The sequence below is a fragment of the Protomyctophum bolini genome, assembly GCF_963924005.1.
Source record: "Protomyctophum bolini genome assembly, chromosome: 6".
NCBI lineage: Eukaryota > Metazoa > Chordata > Actinopteri > Myctophiformes > Myctophidae > Protomyctophum > Protomyctophum bolini.
The window spans coordinates 11,075,044-11,095,043 of record NC_137867.1 but is presented as its reverse complement, the minus strand read 5'-3'; the positions used below and the strand labels follow the sequence as shown (position 1 = coordinate 11,095,043).

General features: G+C 42.7%; 1 protein-coding gene across 1 annotated transcript in view; it reads left to right on the top strand.

Annotated features, from left to right (window-relative positions):
• The window catches only part of LOC308316554 (dematin-like), a 28,271-nt gene that overhangs the window by 6,007 nt on the left and 2,264 nt on the right, over positions 1-20,000 (top strand). The window contains exons 2-11 of the mRNA XM_080765230.1: positions 7,774-7,825; positions 8,542-8,574; positions 11,115-11,192; positions 11,882-12,007; positions 12,100-12,144; positions 15,601-15,766; positions 16,113-16,157; positions 17,280-17,426; positions 18,705-18,811; positions 19,248-19,350. Of these exons, the coding sequence (XP_080621356.1) occupies positions 8,563-8,574; positions 11,115-11,192; positions 11,882-12,007; positions 12,100-12,144; positions 15,601-15,766; positions 16,113-16,157; positions 17,280-17,426; positions 18,705-18,811; positions 19,248-19,350 (829 nt within the window). The 5' untranslated portion in view covers positions 7,774-7,825; positions 8,542-8,562. The remainder of the gene's footprint in view (positions 1-7,773; positions 7,826-8,541; positions 8,575-11,114; positions 11,193-11,881; positions 12,008-12,099; positions 12,145-15,600; positions 15,767-16,112; positions 16,158-17,279; positions 17,427-18,704; positions 18,812-19,247; positions 19,351-20,000) is intronic.

Sequence of the window (20,000 nt, the reverse complement as noted above, 5' to 3'; positions counted from 1 at the left end):
TACATTCGAAACAAAAGTGCTACAAAGCAGAAATATTTCAAAGGAAAAATAAGAATAAAAACAATGAAAGCGTTCTGTGATCACCTAAACAGCTAAAAGGTTAGATAGAAAACACACAGGGCATCTTAAAAGTCCAACTAGGCAAATGCCTTGCTAAAAAGGAAGGTCTTTAGTCCCATTTTAAAATAATCCACGTACTGTGGTGGTCCCAGGTGGTCGGGGAGGGCATTCCACAGCCGTGGAGCAGCTGAGCAGAAGGCCCGGCCGGTCCCCCATGGGGCGGAGTTTAGTCTTTGTGCTTTTGAGTGTATTTGATCTACCAAAGCGGAGGGAGCGGGTGGAGGCTGGGGGTTCAATGAGTTCCTTTAAGTATTAGGGGGGGGGGGGGGGGGGGGGTGTTGCTGTGGATCACTGATAGGTGAGGAGGCAGACCTTGTATTCAATCCTGAAGGAGACGGGAAGCCAGTGTAGGGAATGGAGTATGGGTGTGATGTGTTCATTTTGTTCTATTTTCTATGCTATTTGATTGATTATGTGGTCAGCACCAACTCTGACCGTATACAGTCTGAGGACTCATTGAGGTTGTAGTATGTTGTGGACCCACAGGTTCTGGATTTTGTGTGTGTGTGTGTGTGTGTGTGTGCGTGCGCGCGTGTGTGTGTGGAGGCTCAGGGAGGTTGCTGTGACGCTGGTGGCCCAGTCTGAGGTCTTATCTCTGGCTACAGCTGCAGACGGAGACATGTCTGTCTGCAGACAGACATGCATGAAAACATCACAGTCAATTAATTTCACTTGAACTTCATGCAACGTGTAGGCTCAATGTAAAATGTAATGTAGATATTATGTATCCCCCCCCCCGCGGGATAATAACGGTATCTACAGTATCTATATCTATCACTTTATGTAGATATATAACACTGTATCTAATGTATAGATCAGTCGTTCTCAACCAGTGGTCCTTGAGGGGGTGCCAGGGGGTGACGCAGGTGATCTCTATATCTAAATGACGGGGAGTCGGTAACCAAATGGACCCATATAGGCAAGAAGTCTACACAATTTGAGAATGTAGAAGAATTGATATTTTGGTCATTTGCTTGTTGTCTCTCCTATATGGTACCAATATCAATACAGCATGGAATTGTGGACAACATCTCATTCAAAAAGGCTAAATCTCATGGTGGTCCGTGCATGCAGGCCCAAATGCTGAATAAATAAATAAACCACAGTGCTTTATCTAAAATTCTAAATGGATATAGATACGTAACACTGTATCTAATACATAACACAGACCAAAATCAGTGGCGTACACAATGACACTATTTACATTCTGGTATTTCTGTCTTCAGCTGGTATAGAACCAGGAAGTTACCCTGATGACACGTCTGCCAATGACAGCTCAGAATGACAGTGTGAATGGGTGTGGCCCTGCAGGCAGCGATAACGGAATGCCTCAAGTACATGCAATCACGTGTGCACTGTGCACGCGCGCGCACACACACACACACACACACACACACACACTGGCACGCACAAACAGACACATGCACAGGTTCACTGAGGTGATAACACAGCTTGCCGTAACTGACTGTGTCTTGTGATTTCTACTGCGACACTGGCTCTGCTGCCATCATTTAATATTGTACAGTACATGCTATTATAATGTTACTTACAATTTATAATCGTACATCATTCTATCGTTGATTCTCTTAATTGTATAATTAACAAACAATAGTTTTTGCACATTGTCATGAATTGTGTTCAGTAGATTGATACAATTTGTGTCTCCACTTTGATTGTGATTGACGTCTTGGTTCACATGGCTTCTATTAATAAAACACTTGAAATTGAACATGAGTACACATAAATGTAGACCTAATGAAACACATTGTATAACTAACAGACAGACAGACTAGACTCTCTCTCTCTCTTGCTCTCTCTCTCTCTCTCTCTCTCTCTCTCTCTCTCTCTCTCTCTCTCTCTCTCATTTGATTCAATTCAAATTCAATTCAAAGGAGCTTTATTGGCATGAGAAAACATAAGTTTACATTGCCAAAGCAAAAGTTAAACAAAACAATATATGTACATTTAAATGTAATGCATGCAATAAAACAGAGCTGTGATTAGTAGTCCTTAACTGTTTCAACGCCACGCCTAAGATAACGAGATTAATCTTACCTTTGTCCAGGTCGCCATGCCCAAGATAACGAGATTTGATGAATTGGCGTTAATCAAGCGTTTAAAAAAAACATTTTTAGCTCTGTTGCTATAGCCACCGCTATAGCGTCCACATAAGAAACAGCCAAAATGCACGCATGCACGCCATCTTTATTGACATTATGGCTCATAATGGGATGAGATAGGCATATCTCATTATGACATTAAGGTGGTTGTATTCCGTTGCCGACCTCGGAAGCCGTCGATATCCGTGTGGTAGTGATGAGGGGGGTGAAGACTCCACTGTAGAGTGGACCTCTATAGTCTGCTACTGGTGTAGCCACGGATCACGCACAACGCTTGTCATGTTTCAGGGCTCACTATCGGTATATAGAAGCAGGCCTATAAGCCAGAGACATTTGCCCGTCGCACATTTGAACTATATACCATATATTGTCATTCTCAACTCTCAATTCCTATACCAAACAATCGTCTCCAGTCCAAAGCAAAGCTATAGGCAAAAAAAGTGTGTTTTGTTTTGGTGCGAAGCTCTGGTGTTGCCCGATTCTGTGAGTGAAACAAGTGACCAGGTCTATGAAAACAAGCCCAAAAGAAATGACCAGTTTCACCACTTAAGCCCTATTACATCATTTTCTAAAATAATCTTGAAAGCAAGCCCAAATAAGCAAATACATTTCAGAAACAAGCCCAAACTAAGGCAACCCGCAACTATGAATTATAGCAAGCCCAAAGTCGCTTACATTAAGGAGACCTGGCAACACTGTTGCACCCCAGCACTGCAAGCTACTTTGCATGCGAGTCTGCGGTGCGTGCGTGCGTGCATGCGTGTGTGCGTGAAGCCTCACATATAACACAATAGGAAAGTTATGAACGCCATGATGAGTTTTATTATACCAGTGAGAACCAGAGGCTTCATTCAATCATGTGTAGTAGTAAAGTGTGTGTGTGTGTGTGTGTGTGTGTGTGTGTGTGTGTGTGTGGTCTGTCTCCCACGCTCCTGTCAGCTGATTGGATAGCTATATATTTTGTAACCTAGCAACCTTCAAATATGCTCCAGCATTCCTACGTATGTGCTATCTCCAGTCCACTCCACTCCATCACCAATACTATTACTATTACTCACTATTACTGGGAGGACATACTGTCGTATCCTCCTGGCTCACCTGCCAGTAAGGAGCCTGGAAGATATATAGTGCCTCCCGAGAGAGGAGAGAGAGAGAGAGAGAGAGAGAGAGAGAGAGTGAGTGCAGGAGAGAAGGACAGTTGGCAAACTGAGAGGGAGAGGTATTCTGATGAGTGCCATTAGCTCTTAATAGGTTACCTTATGTATAACAACCTCTAGCCACATAAAGGTATCACAAAGTACATTTCATTTCCTCTCGGGCGTCTCCCTACGGAGGTCCTCGAGGCACGTCCCACTGGGAGGAGACCCCGGGGCAGACCACAAGGTGAAACACATCGACTCACTGGCCTTGGAACGTCTCGGGATCCCCCAGGAGGAAGTCACTAATGTTGCCCTGGAAAGGGATGTCTGGAGCTCTCTCGTGGAGCTGTTGCTCCCGCGACCCGACTACGGATAAGCGGTTGAAGATGGATGGATGATGATTCGGATGCGAGAGTAGCCTATGAATTACACTGTAAGCATTTGATCCCATTAAAACCGGGAAACTGTGATCATTTTAGATTTTAGCTAGAAACACAGGTTTTTTCAGAAAACTCTTATTCAATCTGCTTTAGGGCAGTAAAATAAATACATAAATAAAAGAAAAGAAAAAGCAGCAGCACCGGAGCGGGAGCCGTAGTGGTCTGAACTGGAGCCAGTTCTATTGAAGCCAGTGTGAGCTGGGTGGACAGGCAGGCGAAGAAACAACCTCTGTGATTTGTTGTGACCTTTCAACGACATACCGTAGAAGAAAAGCTAGCCCATCTTTTTTCTTTTTTTTTTTTACCTGATCTTTAGTTTGACTGTCAGCAGCACAACACATTGTGCAAGCTGGTGTTCTGACTGAGCAGTGTGGGTGGTCTGTGTTCAGCGTTACCAGGTTATTCCAGAGCAACAAGTGGCCTGGTATAGAGTGTTGCAGTCCCGCCCCCTACATGGCCCAGGAAATGATTCTCCGTTCATTTTCCTCATAGACATTTCAGAAAGTATTCATTTAAAGACCTTTTAAGCGTCGTACGAAGCCAACTCGAGTCGTGACAAATCATGACAACACACACAATATTTTGGACAAAACAAATAATTACATAGAAGAAAAACGACAAAAAAAGTGTTGTAACCTGCCGTTTTTTTTCTACTTTCTAATTCTTTGTTTGGCCCGAAGAATTGTGTTTGTTGTCATGATTTGTCACGACAAGAGTTGGCTTTGTCCGCAGCGTAAGCGTCTTTAAATAAATACTTTCTGAAATGTCTATGAGGAAAATGAACGGAGAATCATTTCCTGGGCCATGGTAGGGGGCGGGACTGCGACGCTCTATAGCCCGTAGAGCTACATGGCTCTCCCGCGCTGCTGGCCAATGAGAGCGATGTTGCTATACGTGGCGGCCATCTTACAGAGGGGCAATGTAACGTCGTGTCTGTCTATGGGCATATACTTTTTAAATAACCATAACTTGCTTAATTTTCAACCGAAACGGTTTGTTTTGTTATAAACGTCAGAGACGTCCGCATACTTACTGTATATGATTTTATATGACATTTAAAAAATAAAAACAATTAAGCCGATAAGCGTCCTGAATCGTTTGTATTAAACCAACCCGTTTGTAAATCCGTCAAGAGTATTTTTGTTTGAGCTGCCATAGAACATACTGTACTGTAGCCCCATAGAACATACTGTACTGTAGCCCCTCAGCAAGATGGTGAAAAGGGTGAAGCTTGTAGATCTGCTAATTTCAAAAGAATCTTCAAATAAAAGTGAAATATTCGGAATAACACAAATCGTGGCACAAAATATTTTCAGACAGGGGCCAAATACATATTAATGTGGGGTCCTTGACATGTAATTGAGTACCACTGGTTTAAACAACATTTAGGAAGCAAGCCCAAATAAGCAACTACACTTTTGAAACACGCCCCTGACGCAACTAAACTACCAATACTTACAAGTAACTTTACAGAAAAAACGGAGTCAAAGTTGACACGCAGACATTAAGGTAACACAGGTAACACTGATGGGAGCATGCACACATACTGTAGCCTAGGCCTATGCCTGTATGCACACGCAAGGTCCTGTGGTGTCTTCATAATCCCATGCGTGAGCATTCTCTCATGCACACGTCCATGCTTACGTCACATGCGTGTGCATGCAGAGAATGCGCAGTTTGCACCCGCATGGGATCATTCGTGTGGCATGCACGTGCACGGCTACACACAGCAAATTCCCGAGTTAACAGTCCTTTAAATAGTCTTGATATTTATGGATGGGTTATTGTTGCCAGGCAACACATGATTCCATCCACAATGCATGAGGAGGTTTAAGGATTTGGTTTCAAATCAAACATCTGATCGCTACACCGTACTGAGTGGGTGGGTGAGCGAGTGAGTGAGCTATCTCTCAGATTTAAAATCATGTGTATATAGCCATTCTTTTTGCATCCAACAGACAGACACGCACGTACACACATACACACACACACACACACACACACACACACACACACACACACACACACACACACACACACACACACACACACACACACACACACACACACACACACACAGTGTATAGTGTGTGAAACAAATTAAAGATCTATAATAATGCATCACAATCAGAATCTCTTTGTCATTGTACTGGGCAGCGAAATTGAGATAGCGATCATCCAACTCAGTGCATTCAAAGTCAACATAAAAGAAAACAAAAAAAACCCAGCATGGATTATAATCCATAACCCATCTGCAGCTGCGATATTTACACCACCTGCATTTTGACGGGCGGACATAGTTGAAGGTGAGACTGGTAAACATAGCTGAAGGTGAGACAGATTAAGGCCTGTTCAATAGTCCAGTCTTCGGCGATTCCCGTTGAACGGTTCAAAATTGATTCATAATTTCCAAAAAAACGATTTTAACTACATGGTGTTTGTGATATGAAATGTAAGCTTACTCTAATCACAGTACAACATCATAGCCATGTCATTTTCAAGTTACTGTAGTCAGTACTATAGTCACTTCGGTTCAGCACAGCTGTATTGTATTGTAGTATTGAATCGAGAATAATTTTGCATAGACGTTTTGAATCTGGAATTTTGAATGGAATCGTGACCCCAAGAATCGAATCGAATCGAATCGAATCGAATCGAATCGAATCGAATCGTGGGACACCCAAAGATTCACAGCCCTAGGGATTACCTCAAATAATTACAATTAGGCAATTGTGTAATAATTGTGCCAGCTACTAGTATAGTAGCTGACCTGTATACTGGACCGGAGCCATGAAAAGACTGGTCCTCGTGTGGAGGATGTGATGTTGCTGTGTGAGACGGTTGTTTGGGTATGATACCTAATATCTGCATCTTATTGATCAACTCAGACGCAACCATTAAAATGTTATAGATCTCCCTCTAGAGACGCACGCAAGCCCGCACGCACACACACACACACACACACACACACACACACACACACACACACACACACACACACACACACACACACACACACACACACACCTGTCAATTATTCACAAGCACCATGACACTATATACCCACCAAATATCAATAGTGTGTGTGCGCGCGCGCGCGTGTGTGTGTGTGTGTGTGCGTGCGTGCAGCGTGTTATGGGGGGAAGGGGTGATGTAGGTCTTAGGCTACACATGTAGATTCCACATTTATTCATTGTAAAACCCCTCAAACGGGAAGGCGTGAGAAAACGCAGCGCTTTGCGCCTCGTTGCGTGCTTGTAGATCAGCTATTTTTCACTACTACTCAAATATTACCTGCAGTAAGACGCCTGAGGGTGAGAAGCGAGCACACATCCGCCTGGGTGACAGCAGACTGCTGGGCGAGCGCTGACGCTTTGCCATGGGGGGTCAGATCAACATATCCGCCTGGGTGACAGTATAGACTGCTGGGCGAGCGCTGACGCTTTGGCATGGGGGGTGAGATCATGAAAAGAAATAGTTTGAAATATATACATCTATCGCTTTTGAGTGCGGGACAGCGGAAATGGAGACGCCGATTGGCTCTTATCAGTGATGACGTGCCATTCCCTTATTGGTCACGTCCCTCATGTGACCACTTCCTACCTCATACCTGGCTTACCGGTGTCCCTCAGTACTCTATATACTTTTCTGTTTTGGCTCTACACACTCAGTAAATATCTTAAAAATAGCTCAAATAAAGATCAGAGAGCTTGCAGATGAGCTCATTTCTGTCAAAGCGTTCCACAGAATTCAGATGCTAAGTGGTTAAGGGAGATATGTACACGGACAGACCGAGGACCGTGGAGCTGGGGGATGTGTGATGAGGACCGGGGGCACTGGGGGGGGAGGATGTGTGATGAGGACCGGGGGCACTGGGGGGGAGGATGTGTTATTGCATGGATTAAAGTTCCCAGGCGCCACGACTGATTTGTTGCGTGTTCGTTTGTGTTGCAGGGTGGCAACTGACAACAAATGCACACAGACATGATTCCCTTTTCTCCCTGAGGTAAGAGCACGCACGCACACACACACACACACACACACACACACACACACACACACACACACACACACACACACACACACACACACACACACACACAGAGCACATCATTCTCTCTTAGTACTGCCTGAGTGCATACAGTGCTTTCATCAGTGAGTATGACCCAAAGTCATTGTGTTTGCGTACACACACACACACACACACACACACACACACACACACGCACACGCACCACTATAAAGCTGCTAGAACAACCCCATTGTGTTGATCACACAATATATCCAAACAGCTGACCTACGGTACCAGAGCATTGCATACACAACAGAGCTGGATCAGCCCAAGGCTTCATTCGGCCAGCAGTGAAAGCAGTGATAGTTTAGAATGATCACTGGTTTGGTTTTCAACCCTTTTTCATATCAAGGTCCATTATTTATTTAAAGCAAATCTGACAGCTATACGAATACACTGTGTAGCTTTGCATCTTTTGCATCTGCACATGTGAACGCAGCAAAGGATGCAGATCGGGAGGCAGCTGCATGGCTCAAGTGTACTTTAAGTAAATAAATACACTGGACTGAAGAGAAGATCAGGAGATGTGATGGTTTGAAGGTTCTAATGATATGATGCCTCTATGTATTGATCAGACATGGCTTGGTGGTCAGGTATTGGTTTATAATTGATCTCTCTCTTTCTTTCTCTCTCTGTCTTGCTTTGCACAGCAACACAAGACCTCTGCAAGGATGATGCCCAAGGTACACACACACACACACACACACACACACACACACGCACGCACGCACACACACACACACACACACACACACACACACACACACACACACACACACACACACACACACACACACACACACACACACAATGTGGAGGTTATATTAGGTCATCCAGGATCCTGGTGAATTATGACCATAATACTGTTGATTCTGTGAAATTGCGCTTAATTGCTATAAATATGTTATTGTAAATCTCTATGGGAAAAATGAATGGGGTCTGGAACGATGGAACCAGAAAATGGCGGCCACTACTGCTGCTATGCCCTGCCTATATCTAATTTAACATTTGTGGAGTTGGTCACCTGACCAAAAGCGGTTGACAGAAACTGGTCGACATGTTCTGTTGCCCCAACACGGGCAGAAACAAGGCCTTTTAACCAGGCTACTTACACACACTACAACTCGCTTACAATTCGCAAACCTGGCAACACTGTTCCGTGTTCTCATAGGCCCTCCAGGCCCGCCCCCACAGCTACTTTTCAGTCTCACAATCGGCCATCTTGCTTTTTACTTCGATGCGCGAGTGGACATTTAATGCAAATACATTAATTATAGCTCCAGCAAGCAAACACAAACACCTCAACTCCATCTCATTGTGAATAAGAATTCCGAGGGGAAAAATAATTTTTGGAACGCCACTTTCACCCAGTATGAAGCTAAATGTGGAAGCCGTGTGTGTCACACCAACACTGGTGACCCAGAGAATCCTGTGCCGATTCTCAGGCATCTGGCCTGAGGCACTGCCTGCGAGTTGGCTCTGCGTGCGCTTTTTCCAACTCTCACTGATTTATCCAGCTCACACGTCAATCACAGTCAGCAGCTCTCAGCCTGCACACACACGCACGTCTGTCTTGCGCACACGCGCACACACACACACATACACACACACACACACACACACACACACACAGAGACACAGAATAGGCATGCAGGCTAAGGCGAGTGGCAATTTAATGCAAATAAATTATTTATAGGTCCAGCAAGCAAATCATGATGGTCTGTAGGTCACAATCACATTCCGATTTGAGGGGTTGTGTTTTGTATGACATTTTGGCCAGTAGTTTTATATCTATCTCAGCTTTTGCCTGATAGCACACATGCTAACAGTGCTGACCACAACGTTAGCAGCATTTGATGACAGCTTGCCATAGCAACGTACAGTGTGCGCAGACCTAACGTGAGCTTCTGGGACAGAAACTTGCGTTTTCATGACAGCAGCAGCTGCTGCACCCTGTGATAGATACTGTGCTAAAGATGCTAAAGCAACACAAAACAACATCCACACGCAAAACAAACCAGGGACCAGGGTTGCCACATATCGTGGATGTGAGAGTGAAACAAGCAACCAGGTCTATAAAAATGTTAATAGGCCAGTTCAAAGTAGGTAAATCAGAAATGGTCCGGAAATTAGTCTTAAAATAATCAATTATAGTGTTGACTGTCACACTTTGTTGTCTAATGTTGTTTCAGAGCAGTGGAACTCAAACATTTCCATGTCAAGGACTACCAATAGATAAACAAGTCCAAAGTAGCTTATAATGATCAGACTTGGCAACACTGTCTCTAGGTTGAACGTTCGACTTTACAAGCTCACACATATGAAATATGTTTTTTTGAATCTTCAAACTGAGACATATTTGATGATAATACTGTTAGCACAGTCATCATACTCCAAGAGCATACAAATGGAACCAAATGGACCCTGATTTTCCCAGAGAGCAAATGGTATCAAATGGGGGTCTGTGGCCTAATGCATTTCAAACTGGGGCTTCTTGCTATTATATTCTCTGCATATCTTATCAACTTGGGGTGAATATTTCACCTCAATACTTTACTGAATATTTCACAAGAATATAACACAAGAGTCAAATGTACGGTCAAATGTAATCACAATATAGGCTACAGATGTACATATTTATGACACAGTAAAATGTCGAAAATTAGTGCTATCCCCCCCCCCCACACACACACACACACACGACAGGCAAGGCTGTTGTTTGCATCGTTAGCAGGCAGCAGCTACCTTGCCACTGCTCTCTGTGACTGTAGTTGTTTCACCATGTTTGCGTATTTATGAGAAATAAAAAACACTTTCTGTTATTGCAACGACACTGGGATGAGCCCGGCGAAGCCGGGCGAAATTCTAGTACAGTACAGTAGATAAAGACACACTGTTGACATAGATACTCCACTGTTACTTAGTTTATACATGATTCATGTATAACTACTTTTTATATATGTGATGTATGCCATGCTTTTGTTTTTGCTTAAATGTAAGTCGCTCTGGATCAAGAGCGTCTGCTAAATGCCTAAATTGTAAATTGTACTGTAGATATTGCTTTTCAAATAAATCATATATTTGCTAAAATGAAGACATCGCCCGTCACCTTGTGTGTGTGTGTGTGTGTGTGTGTGTGTGTGTGTGTGTGTGTGTGTGTGTGTGTGTGTGTGTGTGTGTGTGTGCGTGTGTGTGTGTGCGTCCGTGCGTGCTGTGCGGACAGCATCCAGTCACAACGTCTCCAGGAAGTGTTCTGTCACTGAGAGGAGCCAGTGTCCCAGGGTCCCCTGCAGCCATAGTGGTGAGATACACATGCACACTCACACGTGCATGCCACACACACACACACACACACACACACACACACACACACACACACACACACACACACACACACACACACACACACAGACACACACACACACACACACACACACACACACACACACACACACACACACACACACACACACACACACACACACACACACACACACACACACACACACACACACAGACAGACAGACATCAGGTTGTATTAGGTTGCTGCCTGTAATCACCCCATCTACCCTTCCCCCACTCTCTCTCTCTCTCTCTCTCTCTCTCTCTCTCTCTCTCTCTCTCTCTCTCTCTCTCTCTCTCTCTCTCTCTCTCTCTCCATAACATTATTGTAGTATTTCATAATGACAGTGAACAATTCAATATTCAATTCAATTACATTCAATATGATTTTAATGCATGATAGGTTTTTATTTTATTCTTTACAATTTTATGTTGTCTTTGAATGCACTGAGTTGGATCGCTATCTCAATTTCGCTGCCCAGTATACAATGACGAAGAGATTCTGATGCATTATTATAGATTTTTCATTTATTTTAACTAGCTCTATACACTGTGTGTGTGTGTGTGTGTGTGTGTGTGTGTGTGTGCGTGTGCGTGTGCGTGTGCGTGTCTGTCTGTGTGTGTGTGTGCGTGCATGTGTGTGTGTAGGCACGTGTAGATGATGGGGTCATAGGTTACAAGGATCTGGCTGCGTTGCCTAGAGACAAGGCCATCCTGGACATCGAGAGACCAGACCTGATGATCTACAAGCAGCATTACACGTACACTATAGAGGTACACGCACGCACGCACGCACGCATGCACACACGCACGCACACACGCACACACTGTAGCTGATAGCCTGTCTCTCTCTCTCTCCGTTGCAGAGGTCCTTGTCTCCTCGCTCTCTCTCTCCACCTCCCTCTCCTGAGGTGAGTATTTTAACGTACAGGAAATGTATCTGCTGTACAGTATGTATGTACTGTATGTAGGGGTGGGCAATATTGTGATATGTATGGTCGAGACGATACACGATATGGCCTTTCAGAGATATTGGGGTATAAGAGATGCTGGTATATTAATGTGGCCAAAAAACGAAAAACATCAAAAAAACAAATCAAATTTTCCCAGTGCCACCATCAGCGTCCACCTTAAGAGAAGGTACACACACTCAACACACACACTTTGCTATTATTAGCGCAAGTGCACACTGTTTACCTGTGTGATCACAAAAGTACAAGTCAATACAAAAAATCTAAATCTAATCTACAGATAATCCACAGGTCAAATTACAAAGATTAAGATTGAGAATAAATTGGTTATTGAGACCGTAGGTGGATATATTCCACAAAGACATCACACTACGATATAACAAACGGTAAACGGAAAACTTTTGACTCAGTCAATGAGAAGTACCACTAAATCACACTGTAAGCGACTGCAGGAGATTAAACTATAAATCGCTGAGAGGCAATCATTATTACTTATGACTTATTGACAAAAGGAATTCGCTGGGTCCAAGAACTGTGTTTAAGGGGTTTATTAAAGCAGTGTAAAAAACTCATAAGGGTGCTCAGACATAAAGCAAAAGTAACCACAGAATCAACGTAAATAAAATAAAGCGGTGTAAAGCGGTCAACAAAAGGTATGGCGTCCCACACACCCCCTTTCTGTGTCCACAGCAGGTGAACAGGGGTAGTTTAAACAAAGTCTGATTGACACTTTTATTAACAGTTTGTAGAATGGGTACATTTCAACAAAAGTACAGGTCAATACAAAAATCTGTTAAATATTCTAAATGTAATCTACAGCAAATCCACATGTCAAATTACATAATGTTCAGACTAAACTGATCCATTGTTCATATTTTCATGACGTTTTTGGTGGCTTGAATATGTAAAACTCTTCCCACACGACCACAAGGGGTAGTTTAAATCCAGCGTGTACAACCCTGTGAACTTCTAAATTATTTGAATTACTAAAAGCCTTTCCAAACACATAAGAATTATTTGTTTTTCTCCCCAGTGTGAATTCTCTGGTGTGTTTTAAGGTTGTCCATTCTAGAGAAATGTTGTCCACACTGATCACATCCATGTGGTTTCTCTCCAGTGTGAATTTTCTGGTGTGTTTTAAGGCTGTCAATTCTAGAGAAATGTTGTCCACACTGATCACATCCATAGGGTTTCTCTCCCGTGTGAATTATATGGTGTGTTTTAAGGCTGGACATTTGAGAGAAGTGTTGTCCACACTGATCACATCCATAGGGTTTCTCTCCTGTGTGAATTATATGGTGTGTTTTAAGGCTGGACATTTGAGAGAAGTGTTGTCCACACTGATCACATCCATAGGGTTTCTCTCCCGTGTGAATTATATGGTGTGTTTTAAGGCTGGACATTTGAGAGAAGTGTTGTCCACACTGATCACATCCATAGGGTTTCTCTCCAGTGTGAATTCTCTGGTGTGTTTTAAGGCTGGACATTTGAGAGAAGTGTTGTCCACACTGATCACATCCATAGGGCTTCTCTCCAGTATGAATTCTCTGGTGACTTTTAAGGGATGGCATTTGAGAGAAGTGTTGTCCACACTGATCACATCCATAGGGCTTCTCTCCAGTATGAATTCTCTGGTGACTTTTAAGGGATGGCATTTGAGAGAAGTGTTGTCCACACTGATCACATCCATAGGGTTTCTCTCCAGTATGAATTATCTGGTGTTTTTTATCTGGTGGACCAATGTTAAATGCTGCCGTGGGGCTCAACCATTATATACACAGAGTATACGTACCCTAGCGGCGAGGTCCAGATATATACGGACCTGGCGCAAAAATAATTAACAGCATTTTGTGCCCCGGCACAAAATATTTTCAGATGTGCGTCTGCTGGGTAGTTGACATGACAATGTGTGAGAACCACTGATTTAAACAACACCAGGAAGCAAGCCCAAATAAGCAACTACACATAAGAAACAAGCCCCAAAAACCACAACCCGCAACTACTGTACCAATATTTACAAGCGACAGAAAAACAAGCCCAAAGTTGCTTATAATAAGGAGACATCGCAACACCAATCTTGCCGCAGAACTCTGACGTCTCCCAGGGCATCACGTCTTGCTGGAGTTCTGCCACAGTTAGAAACCCAGAGCTGTGCCTCTGCAGGTGCTCTCCATGGTTTGTTCTTCTTGGCCACTGGCATCTCAGTGGGAGATTGGGGGGTTGTTTCGCTATGTCACAGCCAAACATTACTAGAACCATGCCAACAGCGTTGGCAGCTACGTATCAAGTACCTTTCTTGGCAATTTATGTATTACGGTGTGCTCAGCACACCGTAATCAGGACCATTTTTATGAAATTGCCAGGTTTCCCAATGTGGTTGATACGGCTGATCGTACGCCCCTCAATGAAACACAAATGATCAGTGTTGGGCAGTAACGAGTTACTAGTTACATATTACTGTAATATTATTACTTTTAAGGTATTACTCTGCCAAGTATACCTATTTACTTTGTAAAAAATAGCACATATTACATATTACTCTGGATTTGTTGGCTACCATTTTATTTAAAATGTCAAGAGAGATTGCTGCTTTATTTTATAGCCTTTTTGGCTGATTGGCGACTCTTCTTAATATTATTATTCAAAACAATTGGATTCAGTTCTAAAATAAGTTGTTGTAGGATCCTTTTTTACAGGTGGGGGTGCGCAAAAGCAATATTAATAAGTAACATATATATTGCCCAACAGTGTTTATGTATACAATATACTGTCCGTTGTGAGATTTTGCAGCCAGTGTGTGCAGTTCAGATTGTTGGAATATGCAGCTGAAAATGACTGATGAGAGACTGTTATTGAAATTATTCAGTTTGGCTGATTGGAGACTTCTTATTCCAATTAATTGGATTAAGAAGTCTCTCTTGGAGACTTCTTATTCCAATTAATTGGATTAAGAAGTCTCCAGAGAGACTTCTGGCTAAACAGTGTTCTTTTGCAGGTGGAAGGGGCCCGGTTGAAAAGTACTATAAAGTAATATGTAACTATATTACTCTTGATTCCAAGTAATAAGTAATGTAATATTATTACTTTATAAAAGGAGTAATAAGTAAAGTAAACATATTACTCTCCTAAGTAATATTGCCCAACACTGCAAATGATTAATGAAAATCCTAAAATGTACGTCTGCTTCATACAGTTCCCAGGGCTGTGCTTGAAGCTTAAATGTTTATGTCCATTCGTCGGATTGATCGTTCGCTTATTACGTACGTGATTTGCCGTGATTGGTTGCAAGACACGACAGTGTGATGAATTAACGTCAGATGATAGATTTCCGCTGCTTTCTACCTCACACTGATAACATGACATGCACGCTGATGATGATGTTCTGGCTGCTCTCAGATCTTCCTCTCTAAGGATCCCAGGGAGTGGCTGGAGAGCAGGTCTACTGGAGGCTCCTCTCCTGGTTCCACTGTTCAGCCCTGCGGAACCTCCACAACAACGGCACACACACCTCACACACAGCCCTCCGCAGCCAAGGCCTCCATACATCACTTCCACACACCGGGTAATCCTCCTCTCCTCTCCTGTCCTCTCAGCCAGCTCTCCCATATTAGGGCTGTCACAATTATTACATAATGGTCTAATCACAGTTTTTTTTTCGCAATTATTTTGTCATCATTGTCAAAATACAAAAGCAGAAATAGCAGATCTACAAGCTCACAATCAGCTATTTCCACTATTTAAAAAATGTATAAAATTATTAAATACTTTCTTTGTATATTATTTCTCATATCTGCCTTCAGTGCCTTTTATTACGAGGCCTTAATTTAAGGCAATCAGTTCAATGGTTAATCACAATCCACTCCCCCTCATCTCCTCTCCTAACCCTTTCTACGTATGTTGTCTTACAGATAATGGAACCAACATTTATAAGAAACCTCCCATTTATAAACAAGGTACAGTCATTCATATCCGCATGTCTCCGTTCTTTTCTGTTTCTACTGACAGCATGACATGATGAATTGTAAAATGTCAATGTGTTACTTACTGTAACACAACTATCTTTTTGCCATAACTGACATAGCTAGTTACTTTTTGCCATAGCTGCACAGCTGCAGTTGCGGACTGACTCAGTGTTGGAAAAAAGTACTTAAATATTACTTGAGTAAAAGCATCAACACTGCAATGTAGATATATTCTGCATGTTACAAGTAAAAGTCCAGAATTCAAAATTTGTAAAAGTACAAAAGTTTTGGTATGAAAATGTACTTCAGAAACTACTCATTATGCAGGATGTTCCAAATTCAAACGTATTAAATGTATAATTATTAAATATTTAGAAAATAGCAGGTCTACAAGCTCATGATGCGTCACATTGCGATCCATTGCGAACTTGTAGATCAGCTATTTTCAAATGGTCGAAATGTATACAGCACTGATGTGGTTAATGTACGGTATGTTTTGTAATCAAAATCGACAAAGTAACTGGTAACTACATTTTTCAAATAATTGTAGTGGAGTAAGAAGTACAATATTAGTCTCTGGGATGTAGTGGAATAGAATTAAAAGTATTGATTGAAAACAATTTAGTAGAGTAAAAATAGAAAATACCAAAAAAATGACTCGAGTAAATGTTGCGGAGCAGCGGGACATGGTCCCGTCAAAGTGTTGTTGTTAAGTTACGATGGGGAGATGGGGATGACCGGCTCACATGTTTCTGTATTGTATGACAAAAGCAAGTGTAGTCACAGTAGATGTCTGTAGTTCTGCACCTTCTGGAAAAAAGTAATCGATTGGTTGGAACAACCTTATGAACCGGGGTTTTTAGCCAGCCTGCATGCGCCGGCCTGCATGCTGAGTATATCATGACTGGGAACGTTCAAGAATGACCAAAATGAAGGTGCGTTCTTGTTGAGTCGTCTGCTCCAGTCTAAAGCGAGACAATAATGTTGTTGAAGACATGATTCTTATCGTGTGTGTGACTGTGTGTGTGTGTGTGTGTGTCTGTGTGTGTGTGTGTGTGTGTGTGTGTGTGTGTGTGTGTGTGTGTGTGTGTGCGTGTGTGTGTGCGTGCACAGACATATCACATGTTCCTCAGGGGAAACACATTGAGGATTTGATCATTGAATCGTCAAAGTTTCCAGCAGCCAGACCTCCGGACCCTCTGCAGCCTTCCAAGATAGAGACCGTCTACTGGCCCTGTCCCCCCTCCCTGGTTGTACTTGGTACGATCCATACTCACTCACTGGACAAAGCCCAGTTCTGAAATCGGCAAAATCCGCACACTTGGCTCTCTGATAACAAAGTGTCATTACACCTTGGTAAACAGAATCCTTTAAAAAAAAATAACAATCACTTCAAGGTCAAAGTTGACGATAATGTAATCTCAAGTAAAGAAGACGTTTACTATTTGGGCTGTATTCTTGATAACAAACTGACAGGTGACACAAACGTGATTAAGAAAGTCAATCAAAGAAGAAGATTTTTTGGCAGGATTTACTCTTTTGTCCACTCTTTTGAGTGCACTAAAGACTCTGGCTCATTCAATGTAATTTGTATTATGCATGCAGCATGCACCATGTGGTTCTCCAACATCTCTATGCCACTAAAAATTAAGCTTCAGACCTCCCAAAACAAACTGATAAGACTATACTCTACCTAAACCACCTCAGTGGCCTTGTGGTGGTTAGAGTGTCCGTCCTGAAACAAGGAGATCGGGGTTCGATCCCCGGCCGAGTCATACCAAAGACCCAGTGCCTCCCTGCTTGGCACTCAGCATCAAGGGTTGGATTTGTCCAGGGGGTGTACTTGGGGGGTGTACATCATACATGTACTTGTACATCAAGCTGTGGGCCTCATGGCTCGGCATGGCATACTTACTCTGCCTAAAGCCCATGCCCACCTAATTGGGATTGTTCAGGGTAGAAGAGAGGTTTAAGCAAATATCAATAGGATTGGTATTTAAGATATACCCAGAGGGACAGTGCCCATACCACATACCTGTCTAACTACTAAGTGAGTGACAGCCACAGCTAGAACACCAGAGAGAGCAACCATGATCTGGTAGCCCCCCTACATTTTACACAAACATGGAATCATTCCAATCATATGCCATCATAATGTGCAATGCCCTGACAATCACTGGCTTCTTTCAAAACGGACCTTTTCTTTTCTCCTCTCGAAATATAGCTACCGGTATTTGTATTTGTTGATAACATGTAATAATCTGTGAATATCCTATGCTCTGTTGATGAACATAGGACCACAATGGAAAAAGTCCCTAGGGCATTTCTGTGTTGTGTCCTTTTAGTCCAAACGCTTTATTTCCCCTTGTGCTGTTCACATTTTTGATGAGTATTAATCTCTCCTCTCCTCTCCTCTCCTCTCCTCTCCTCTCCTCTCCTCTCCTCTCCTCTCCTCTCCTCTCCTCTCCTCTCCTCTCCTCTCCTCTCCTCTCCTCTCCTCTCCTCTCCTCTCCTCTCCTCTCCTCTCCTCTCCTCCAGAAACAGAGAGGAGGAAGGAGCAGAAGGATAGAAAGAGGGACGAGGAGGAAGAGGAAGAAGAGTTGTGTGACGATCTGTTGCTTCTGAGAAAACAAGAGCTTAACAAGGTAAAATACACACACACACGCACACACTGACTCACATACAGTAGCTTATCAAAGACTCTAGCCACCCCAACCTACAAGTGTGGTTTTATGTGCAGTCTAACACGTGTTGTGTGTTTGTAGTCTAACTTGTTGTGTGTTTGCAGGTACAGTCTAACTTGTTGTGTGTTTGTAGGTACAGTCTAACTTGTTGTGTGTTTGTAGGTACAGTCTAACTTGTTGTGTGTTTGCAGGTACAGACTTACAGTCTAACTTGTTGTGTTGTATGTTTGTAGGAGGTACAGTCTAACTTGTGTTGTGTGTTTGTAGGTGTGGTCTAACTTGTTGTGTTGTATGTTTGCAGGTACAGTCTAACTTGTGTTGTGTGTTTGTAGGTGTGTTCTAACTTGTTGTGTTGTATGTTTGTAGGTACAGTCTAACTTGTGTTGTGTGTTTGTAGGTACAGTCTAACTTGGGGAAGATCATTCTTAGAGAGGAGTTGGATAAATCAGCTCCAATCAGAAGGAAGACGCGCTCTCTACCTGACCACAGCTGTCCCACTGGTATGCACAATGGTTATTAGAGTATAGTTTGGCAACTTTTCATTAGTCTTTATTATTGTTTTGTATGGCTTTAATTTTGCACGCACGCACACAAATAAACAAACAAACAACTAGTACCATCCTTAAAACAACCAGAAGGTTGTCTGTTCGATTGCCCAGACCGGCAGGATGGGAATGTGAGTGGCGCCACTTACCCCTCCCCCAACACCGTTGAAGTGCCCTTGAGCAAGGGAGGCACTGAACCCCCAACTGCTCCAGTAGAGCTGCTTAGTGGCCAACAGGATAAGACTGTGATTGGACTGGTCAGCTATCAGATTTTAATGTCAGTTCCCAGGTTTTAATGTGTGTTTGTGTGTCTATGTGCAGGCCATAGCTGAAATTGAGTGCTTGTGTTCAGCTACTACTGTAAATAAAGAACACCCAAAATATATATATTATTTATAATGTGTGTCTGTATAAATTCAGGATTCTGGTAGATAAAATAACTTTCACAATCATTGACGCCATCCAGTGAAACAACCTGGACACTGCAACCAAACTGACTTTAAATTAGAGAACGGTTCCAGTTTGATAAAAGGCAGTTCTATAGTGTCTTTATCTTTTTGTTCTCTGAAAATTATTTTATTTGATGAACTTGGTTGTATTTTTCA